This window comes from Dendropsophus ebraccatus, chromosome 10 (assembly GCF_027789765.1).
Source record: "Dendropsophus ebraccatus isolate aDenEbr1 chromosome 10, aDenEbr1.pat, whole genome shotgun sequence".
Lineage (NCBI taxonomy): Eukaryota > Metazoa > Chordata > Amphibia > Anura > Hylidae > Dendropsophus > Dendropsophus ebraccatus.
The window spans coordinates 612550-625605 of record NC_091463.1 but is presented as its reverse complement, the minus strand read 5'-3'; the positions used below and the strand labels follow the sequence as shown (position 1 = coordinate 625605).

Sequence of the window (13056 nt, the reverse complement as noted above, 5' to 3'; positions counted from 1 at the left end):
AGTATACACCCCCCAGTATATAGCATACACCCCCCAGTATATAGTATACACCCCCCAGTATATAGTATACACCCCCCAGTATATAGCATACACCCCCCAGTATATAGTATACACCCCAGTATACACTCCCCAGTATATAGTATACACCCCCCAGTATATAGCATACACCCCCAGTATATAGTATACACCCCCCAGTATATAGTATACACACCCCAGTATATAGTATACACCCCCCAGTATATAGTATACACTCCCCAGTATATAGTATACACCCCCCAGTATACACACCCCAGTATATAGTATACACCCCCCAGTATATAGTATACACTCCCCAGTATATAGTATACACCCCCAGTATACACCCCCCAGTATATAGTATACACCCCCCAGTATATAGTATACACCCCCAGTATACAACCCCCAGTATATAGTATACACCGCCAAGTATATAGTATACACCACCCAGTATATAGTATACACCCCCAGTATATAGTATACACCCCCCGGTATATAGTATACACCCCCAGTATATAGTATACACCCCCCAGAATATAGCATACACCCCCCAGTATATAGTATACACCCCCCAGTATATAGTATACACTCCCCAGTATATAGTATACACCCCCCAGTATATAGTATACACCCCCCAGTATATAGTATACACCCCCCAGTATATAGTATACACCCCCCAGTATATAGTATACACCCCCAGTATACACCCCCAGTATATAGTATACACCCCCCAGTATATAGTATACACCCCCCAGTATATAGTATACACCCCCCAGTATATAGCATACACCCCCCAGTATATAGTATACATCCCCCAGGATATAGTATACACCCCCCAGGATACACCCCCCAGTATATAGTATACACCCCCCAGTATATAGTATACACCCCCCAGTATATAGTATACACTCCCCAGTATATAGTATACACCCCCCAGTATATAGTATACACCCCCAGTATATAGTATACACTCCCCAGTATATAGTATACACCCCCCAGTATATAGTATACACCCCCCAGTATATAGTATACACCCCCAGTATATAGTATACACCCCCCGGTATATAGTATACACCCCCAGTATATAGTATACACCCCCCAGAATATAGCATACACCCCCCAGTATATAGTATACATCCCCCAGTATATAGTATACACCCCCCAGTATATAGTATACACTCCCCAGTATATAGTATACACTCCCCAGTATATAGTATACACTCCCCAGTATATAGTATACACCCCCCAGTATATAGTATACACCCCCAGTATACACCCCCCAGTATATAGTATACACCCCCCAGTATATAGTATACACCCCCCAGTATATAGTATACACCCCCCAGTATATAGTATACACCCCCAGTATATAGTATACACTCCCCAGTATATAGTATACACCCCCCAGTATATAGTATACACCCCCCAGTATATAGTATACACCCCCCAGTATATAGTATACACCCCCCAGTATATAGTATACACACCCAGTATACACCACCCAGTATATAGTATACACCCCCCAGTATACACCCCCCAGTATATAGTATACACCCCCCAGTATATAGTATACACTCCCCAGTATATAGTATACACCCCCCCAGTATATAGTATACACCCCCCAGTATAGAGTATACGCCCCCCAGTATAGAGTATACGCCCCCCAGTATATAGTATACACCCCCCAGTATATAGCATACACCCCCCAGTATATAGTATACATCCCCCAGTATATAGTATACACCCCCCAGTATACACCACCCAGTATATAGTATACACCCCCAGTATATAGTATACACCCCCCAGTATATAGTATACACCCCCCAGTATATAGTATACACCCCCCAGTATAGAGTATACACCCCCCAGTATATAGCATACACCCCCCAGTATATAGTATACACCCCCAGTATATAGTATACACCCCAGTATACACTCCCCAGTATAGAGTATACACCCCCCAGTATATAGCATACACCCCCCAGTATATAGTATACACTCCCCAGTGTATAGTATACACCCCCCCAGTATAAAGCATACACCCCCCAGTATATAGTATACACTCCCCAGTATATAGTATACACCCCCCAGTATATAGTATACACCCCCAGTATACACCCCCCAGTATATAGTATACACCCCCCAGTATATAGTATACACCCCCCAGTATATAGTATACACCCCCCAGTATATAGTATACACCCCCCAGTGTATAGTATACACCCCCAGTATATAGTATACACTCCCAGTATATAGTATACACCCCCCAGTATATAGTATACACCCCCCAGTATATAGTATACACACCCAGTATACACCCCCCAGTATATAGTATACACCCCCCAGTATATAGTATACACCCCCCCAGTATATAGTATACACCCCCCAGTATATAGTATACACCCCCCAGTATATAGTATACACCCCCCAGTATATAGTATACATCCCCCAGTATATAGTATACACTCCCCAGTATATAGTATACACTCCCCAGTATATAGTATACACCCCCCAGTATATAGTATACACCCCCCAGTATATAGTATACACCCCCCAGTATATAGTATACACCCCCAGTATATAGTATACACCCCCCAGTATATAGTATACACTCCCCAGTATATAATATACACCCCCCAGTATATAGTATACACCCCCAGTATACACCCCCCAGTATATAGTATACACCCCCAGTATATAGTATACACCCCCCAGTATATAGCATACACCCCCCAGTATATAGTATACACCCCCAGTATATAGTATACACCCCCAGTATATAGTATACACCCCCCAGTATATAGTATACACCCCCCAGTATATAGCATACACCCCCAGTATATAGTATACACCCCCCAGTATATAGCATACACCCCCCAGTATATAGTATACACCCCCAGTATATAGTATACACCCCCAGTATATAGTATACACCCCCCAGTATATAGTATACACCCCCCAGTATATAGTATACACTCCCCAGTATATAATATACACCCCCCAGTATATAGCATACACCCCCCAGTATACACCACCCAGTATATAGTATACACCCCCAGTATATAGTATACACCCCAGTACACACTCCCCAGTATATAGTATACACCCCCCAGTATATAGCATACACCCCCAGTATATAGTATACACCCCCCAGTATATAGCATACACCCCCAGTATATAGTATACACTCCCCAGTATATAGTATACACCCCCCAGTATACACCACCCAGTATATAGTATACACCCCCAGTATATAGTATACACCCCCCAGTATATAGTATACACCCCCCAGTATATAGTATACACCCCCCAGTATATAGTATACACCCCCAGTATATAGTATACACCCCAGTATACACTCCCCAGTATAGAGTATACACCCCCCAGTATATAGCATACACCCCCCAGTATATAGTATACACTCCCCAGTGTATAGTATACACCCCCCAGTATAAAGCATACACCCCCCAGTATATAGTATACACTCCCCAGTATATAGTATACACCCCCCAGTATATAGTATACACCCCCAGTATACACCCCCCAGTATATAGTATACACCCCCAGTATACACCCCCCAGTATATAGTATACACCCCCCAGTATATAGTATACACCCCCCAGTATATAGTATACACCCCCCAGTATATAGTATACACCCCCCAGTATATAGTATACACCCCCCAGTGTATAGTATACACCCCCAGTATATAGTATACACTCCCCAGTATATAGTATACACCCCCCAGTATATAGTATACACCCCCCAGTATATAGTATACACACCCAGTATACACCCCCCAGTATATAGTATACACCCCCCAGTATATAGTATACACCCCCAGTATATAGTATACACCCCCCAGTATATAGTATACACCCCCCAGTATATAGTATACACCCCCCAGTATATAGTATACATCCCCCAGTATATAGTATACACTCCCCAGTATATAGTATACACTCCCCAGTATATAGTATACACCCCCCAGTATATAGTATACACCCCCCAGTATATAGTATACACCCCCCAGTATATAGTATACACCCCCAGTATATAGTATACACCCCCCAGTATATAGTATACACTCCCCAGTATATAATATACACCCCCCAGTATATAGTATACACCCCCAGTATACACCCCCCAGTATATAGTATACACCCCAGTATATAGTATACACCCCCCAGTATATAGCATACACCCCCCAGTATATAGTATACACCCCCAGTATATAGTATACACCCCCAGTATATAGTATACACCCCCCAGTATATAGTATACACCCCCAGTATATAGTATACACCCCCCAGTATATAGTATACACTCCCCAGTATATAATATACACCCCCCAGTATATAGCATACACCCCCCAGTATACACCACCCAGTATATAGTATACACCCCCAGTATATAGTATACACCCCAGTACACACTCCCCAGTATATAGTATACACCCCCCAGTATATAGCATACACCCCCAGTATATAGTATACACCCCCCAGTATATAGCATACACCCCCAGTATATAGTATACACTCCCCAGTATATAGTATACACCCCCCAGTATATAGTATACACCCCCCAGTATATAGTATACACACCCAGTATATAGTATACACCCCCAGTATATAGTATACACACCCAGTATATAGTATACACCCCCCAGTATACACCCCCCAGTATATAGTATACACCCCCAGTATATAGCATACACCCCCAGTATATAGTATACAACCCCCAGTATATAGCATACACCCCCAGTATATAGTATACACCCCCCAGTATATAGTATACACCCCCCAGTATATAGTATACACTCCCCAGTATACACCCCCCAGTATATAGCATACACCCCCAGTATATAGTATACACCCCCCAGTATATAGTATACACCCCCCAGTATATAGTATACGCCCCCCAGTATATAGCATACGCCCCCCAGTATATAGTATACACTCCCCAGTATATAGCATACACCCACCAGGATACAGTATACACTCCCCAGTATATAGTATACACCCCCCCAGTATATAGTATACACCCCCCAGTATATAGTATACACCCCCCAGTATATAGTATACACTCCCCAGTATATAGTATACACTCCCCAGTATATAGCATACACCCCCCAGTATATAGCATACACCCCCCAGTATATAGTATACACCCCCAGTATATAGTATACACTCCCCAGTATATAGTATACACCCCCCAGTATATAGTATACACCCCCCAGTATATAGTATACACCCCCCAGTATATAGTATACACCCCCCAGTATATAGTATACACCCCCCAGTATATAGTATACACCCCCCAGTATACACCACCCAGTATATAGTATAAACCCCCAGTATATAGTATACACCCCCCAGTATATAGTATACACCCCCCAGTATATAGTATACACCCCCCAGTATATAGTATACACCCCCCAGTATATAGTATACACCCCCCAGTATATAGTATACACTCCCCAGTATATAGTATACACCCCCCAGTATATAGTATACACCCCCAGTATACACCCCCAGTATATAGTATACACCCCCCAGTATATAGTATACACCCCCCAGTATATAGTATACACCCCCAGTATATAGTATACACTCCCCAGTATATAGCATACACCCCCCAGTATATAGTATACACCCCCCAGTATATAGTATACACCCCCCAGTATATAGTATACACTCCCCAGTATATAGTATACACCCCCCAGTATATAGTATACACCCCCCAGTATATAGTATACACCCCCCAGTATATAGTATACACCCCCCAGTATATAGTATACACCCCCAGTATATAGTATACACCCCCAGTATATAGTATACACTCCCCAGTATATAGTATACACCCCCCAGTATATAGTATACACCCCCCAGTATATAGTATACACACCCAGTATATAGTATACACCCCCCAGTATATAGTATACACACCCAGTATATAGCATACACCCCCCAGTATATAGTATACACCCCAGTATACACTCCCCAGTATATAGTATACACCCCCCAGTATATAGCATACACCCCAGTATATAGTATACACCCCCCAGTATATAGCATACACCCCCCAGTATATAGTATACACTCCCCAGTGTATAGTATACACCCCCCAGTATATAGCATACACCCCCCAGTATATAGTATACACTCCCCAGTATATAGTATACACCCCCCAGTATATAGTATACACCCCCAGTATACACCCCCCAGTATATAGTATACACCCCCCAGTATATAGTATACACCCCCAGTATATAGTATACACACCCCAGTATATAGCATACACCCCCCAGTATATAGCATACACCCCCCAGTATATAGTATACACCCCCAGTATATAGTATACACTCCCCAGTATATAGTATACACTCCCCAGTATATAGTATACACCCCCCAGTATATAGTATACACCCCCCAGTATATAGTATACACCCCCCAGTATATAGTATACACCCCCCAGTATATAGTATACACCCCCCAGTATATAGTATACACCCCCCAGTATATAGTATACACCCCCAGTATATAGTATACATCCCCCAGTATATAGTATACACCCCCCAGTATATAGTATACACCCCCCAGTATATAGTATACACCCCCCAGTATATAGTATACACTCCCCAGTATATAGTATACACTCCCCAGTATATAGTATACACCCCCCAGTATATAGTATACACCCCCCAGTATATAGTATACACCCCCCAGTATATAGTATACACCCCCCAGTATATAGTATACACCCCCCAGTATATAGTATACACCCCCAGTATATAGTATACACTCCCCAGTATATAGTATACACCCCCCAGTATATAGTATACACCCCCCAGTATATAGTATACACTCCCAGTATACACCCCCCAGTATATAGTATACACCCCCCAGTATATAGTATACACCCCCCAGTATATAGTATACACCCCCCAGTATATAGTATACACACCCCAGTATATAGTATACACCCCCCAGTATATAGTATACACTCCCCAGTATATAGTATACACTCCCCAGTATATAATATACACCCCCCAGTATATAGCATACACCCCCCAGTATATAGTATACACTCCCCAGTATATAGTATACACTCCCCAGTATATAATATACACCCCCCAGTATATAGCATACACCCCCCAGTATATAGTATACACCCCCCAGTATACACCACCCAGTATATAGTATACACCCCCAGTATATAGTATACACCCCAGTATACACTCCCCAGTATATAGTATACACCCCCCAGTATATAGCATACACCCCCAGTATATAGTATACACCCCCCAGTATATAGCATACACCCCCCAGTATATAGTATACACCCCCCAGTATATAGTATACACCCCCCAGTATATAGTATACACCCCCCAGTATATAGCATACACCCCCCAGTATATAGTATACACCCCAGTATACACTCCCCAGTATATAGTATACACCCCCCAGTATATAGTATACACTCCCCAGTGTATAGTATACACCCCCCAGTATATAGCATACACCCCCCAGTATATAGCATACACCCCCAGTATATAGTATACACCCCCCAGTATATAGTATACACCCCCCAGTATATAGCATACACCCCCCAGTATATAGTATACACCCCCCAGTATATAGTATACACCCCCCAGTATATAGTATACACCCCCCAGTATATAGTATACACTCCCCAGTATATAGTATACACCCCCCAGTATATAGTATACACCCCCCAGTATATAGTATACACCCCCAGTATACACCCCCCAGTATATAGTATACACCCCCAGTATACACCCCCCAGTATATAGTATACACCCCCCAGTATATAGTATACACCCCCAGTATATAGTATACACCCCCAGTATATAGTATACACCCCCCAGTATATAGTATACACCCCCCAGTATATAGTATACACCCCCCAGTATATAGTATACACACCCAGTATACACCCCCCAGTATATAGTATACACCCCCCAGTATATAGTATACACCCCCCAGTATATAGTATACACCCCCAGTATATAGTATACACCCCCCAGTATATAGTATACACCCCCCAGTATATAGTATACATCCCCCAGTATATAGTATACACCCCCAGTATATAGTATACACCCCCCAGTATATAGTATACACACCCAGTATATAGTATACACCCCCCAGTATATAGTATACACACCCAGTATACACTCCCCAGTATATAGTATACACCCCCCAGTATATAGTATACACCCCCCAGTATATAGTATACACCCCCCAGTACATAGCATACACCCCCCAGTATATAGTATACACCCCCCAGTATATAGTATACACCCCCCAGTATATAGTATACACTCCCCAGTATATAATATACACCCCCCAGTATATAGTATACACCCCCAGTATATAGTATACACCCCCCAGTATATAGTATACACACCCAGTATATAGTATACACCCCCCAGTATATAGTATACACACCCAGTATACACCCCCCAGTATATAGCATACACCCCCAGTATATAGTATACACCCCCAGTATATAGTATACACCCCCAGTATATAGTATACACCCCCCAGTATATAGTATACACCCCCCAGTATATAGTATACACCCCCCAGTATATAGTATACACCCCCCAGTATATAGTATACACCCCCAGTATATAGTATACACCCCCAGTATATAGTATACACTCCCCAGTATATAGCATACACCCCCCAGTATATAGTATACACCCCCCAGTATATAGTATACACCCCCCAGTATATAGTATACACCCCCAGTATATAGTATACACCCCCCAGTATATAGTATACACCCCCCAGTATATAGTATACACCCCCCAGTATATAGTATACACTCCCCAGTATATAGCATACACTCCCCAGTATATAGTATACACCCCCCAGTATATAGTATACACCCCCCAGTATATAGTATACACCCCCAGTATATAGTATACACCCCCCAGTATATAGTATACACCCCCAGTATATAGTATACACCCCCCAGTATATAGTATACACCCCCCAGTATACACCCCCCAGTATATAGTATACACTCCCCAGTATATAATATACACCCCCCAGTATATAGCATACACCCCCCAGTATACACCACCCAGTATATAGTATACACCCCCAGTATATAGTATACACCCCAGTATACACTCCCCAGTATATAGTATACACCCCCAGTATATAGTATACACCCCCCAGTATATAGTATACACCCCCAGTATATAGTATACACCCCCCAGTATATAGTATACACCCCCAGTATATAGTATACACTCCCCAGTATATAGTATACACTCCCCAGAATATAGTATACACTCCCCAGTATATAGTATACACCCCCCAGTATATAGTATACACCCCCCAGTATATAGTATACACCCCCAGTATATAGTATACACACCCAGTATATAGTATACACCCCCCAGTATACACCCCCCAGTATATAGTATACACCCCCAGTATATAGTATACACCCCCCAGTATATAGTATACACCCCCCAGTATATAGCATACACCCCCAGTATATAGTATACAACCCCCAGTATATAGCATAACACCCCCAGGATATAGTATACACTACCCCAGGATATAGTATACACCCCCCCAGTCTATGGTATACACACCCCCAGTATATGTATACACCCCCCAGTATCTAGTATGTACACTCCCAGTATATAGATACACTCCCAGTATATAGATACACCCCCAGTATAATAGCATACACCCCCAGTATATAGATACACCCCCAGTATATAGTATACACCCCCCAGTATATAGTATACACCCCCCAGTATATAGTATACACCCCCAGTATATAGTATACACCCCCCCAGTATATAGTATACACTCCCCTAGTATATAGTAACACCCCCCAGTATAATAGTATACACCCCCACCAGTATATAGTATACACCCCCCAGTATATAGCATACACCCCCCCGTATATAGTATACACCCCCCAGTATATATAGTATACACCCCCAGTATATAGTATACACACCCAGTATATAGTATACACCCCCCAGTATATAGTATACACTCCCCAGTATATAGTATTACACCCCCAGTATATAGTATACACTCCCCAGTATATAGTATACACCCCAGTATACACTCCCAGTATATAGTATACACTCCCAGTATATAGCATACACCCCCCAGTATATAGCATACACCCCCCAGTATATAGTATACACCCCCAGTATATAGTATACACCCCCCAGTATATAGCATACACCCCCCCAGTATATAGTATACACTCCCCAGTATATAGTATACACCCCAGTATATAGCATACACCCCCCAGTATATAGTATACACCCCCCAGTATATAGTATACACCCCCCAGTATATAGTATACACCCCAGTATACACTCCCCAGTATATAGTATACACCCCCCAGTATATAGCATACACCCCCCAGTATATAGCATACACCCCCCAGTATATAGTATACACCCCCCAGTATACACTCCCCAGTATATAGTATACAACCCCCAGTATATAGTATACACCCCCCAGTATATAGTATACACCCCCAGTATAAGTAACACCCCCAGTATTATAGTATAACACCCCCAGTATATAGTATACACTCCCCCAGTATTGTATACACTAACCAGATATAGTCTACACTCCCCCAGGATATAGTAACCACCCCAAGATTATTAGTATACAACACCAGGTATTAGTATACCCCCAGTACTATAGTAACACACCCCGTATAATAGTATAAACCCCCCAGTATAAAACCCTCCCAGTATATAGTATACACCCCCAGTATATTAGTATTACACCCCCCAGTATATAGTATACACCCCCAGTATATAGCATACACCACGTATATAGTATACAACCCCCAGAATAGCATACACCCCCCAAGGATATAGTATACACTCCCAGGATATAGTATTATACACCCCCCCAGTATATAGATACACCCCAGTCTATAGTATACACCCCCAGTAATAGTATACACTCCCAGTATATAGTATACACCCCCCGTATATAGCATCACCCCCCAAGTATATGAGCATTACAACCCCCAGTATATAGTCATTGCACCCCCAGTATATAGTATACACCCCATAGTATATAGTATACCCCCCCCCATTATATAGTATACCACCCCAGTATATATGATACATCCCCCAGTATATAGTAAGCACACCCCACCCCAGTATATAGTACACCCCCCAGTATATAGTATAACACCCCCCCAGTATATAGTATACACCCCCCAGTATATAGCATACACCCCCCCAGTATATAGTATACACCCCCCAGTATATAGTATACACCCCCAGTATATAGTATACACACCCCAGTATATAGTATACATCCCCCAGTATATAGTATACACTCCCCAGTATATAGTATACACCCCCAGTATATAGTATACACTCCCCAGTATATAGTATACACCCCCAGTATACACTCCCCAGTATATAGTATACACTCCCCAGTATATAGCATACACCCCCCAGTATATAGCATACACCCCCCAGTATATAGTATACACCCCCAGTATATAGTATACACCCCCCAGTATATAGCATACACCCCCCAGTATATAGTATACACCCCAGCCCAGTATATAGTATACACTCCCCAGTATATAGTATACACCCCAGTATATAGCATACACCCCCCAGTATATAGTATACACCCCCCCAGTATATAGTATACACCCCCCAGTATATAGTATACACCCCAGTATACACTCCCCAGTATATAGTATACACCCCCCAGTATATAGCATACACCCCCCAGTATATAGCATACACCCCCCAGTATATAGTATACACCCCAGTATACACTCCCCAGTATATAGTATACACCCCCCAGTATATAGTATACACCCCCCAGTATATAGTATACACACCCCAGTATATAGTATACATCCCCCAGTATATAGTATACATCCCCCAGTATATAGTATACACTCCCCAGTATATAGTATACACCCCCAGTATATAGTATACACTCCCCAGTATATAGTATACACCCCCAGTATACACTCCCCAGTATATAGTATACACCCCAGTATATAGCATACACCCCAGTATATAGTATACATCCCCCAGTATATAGTATACACTCCCCAGTATATAGTATACACCCCAGTATATAGCATACACCCCAGTATATAGTATACATCCCCCAGTATATAGTATACACTCCCCAGTATATAGTATACACCCCCAGTATATAGTATACACTCCCCAGTATATAGTATACACCCCCCAGTATATAGTATACACCCCCCAGTATATAGCATACACCCCCAGTATATAGTATACACCCCCAGTATATAGTATACACCCCCCAGTATATAGTATACACCCCCAGTATATAGTATACACCCCCCAGTATATAGTATACACCCCCCAGTATATAGTATACACCCCCCCAGTATATAGTATACACCCCCCAGTATATAGCATACACCCCCCCAGTATATAGTATACACCCCCCAGTATATAGTATACACCCCCAGTATATAGTATACACACCCCAGTATATAGTATACATCCCCCAGTATATAGTATACACTCCCCAGTATATAGTATACACCCCCAGTATATAGTATACACTCCCCAGTATATAGTATACACCCCCAGTATACACCCCCCAGTATATAGTATACACCCCCAAGTATATAGCATACAGGCTGCTGCAGCAGCCCCCTCCCCCCGGTGGTGCGGTACCGCTGGGTGAAGCTGAGCAGTCTGCAGGACGCCGGCTCCGGGGTTTCCATCCTCCTCTGTCCCCGCAGATCTCAGGGGCTGCTGGAATGTTACATTTCTCTCTTATAGGGGGGTGCGGACTGACACAAGTGCCGGGGGGTGGGGGGGGGGGATAAGCCGCACACAGGACACAGAGAGAAAACCGCAGCTCCAAACACACACTGCGATTCTGATAACCTGAACATACATGACACTGACATATAACCTGTACTGTGGGGGGGGATATAGGGGACATACATGACACTGACATATATCCTGTACTGTGGGGGGGATAT

General features: G+C 42.9%; 1 protein-coding gene across 1 annotated transcript in view; it reads right to left on the bottom strand.

Annotated features, from left to right (window-relative positions):
• The window catches only part of GARNL3 (GTPase activating Rap/RanGAP domain like 3), a 186595-nt gene extending 173799 nt beyond the window's left edge, over nucleotides 1–12796 (bottom strand). The window contains exon 1 of the mRNA XM_069942740.1: nucleotides 12743–12796. Coding sequence (XP_069798841.1) covers nucleotides 12743–12792 — 50 coding nt within the window. The 5' untranslated portion in view covers nucleotides 12793–12796. The remainder of the gene's footprint in view (nucleotides 1–12742) is intronic.
• Between the last annotated feature and the right edge of the window lie 260 nt (nucleotides 12797–13056).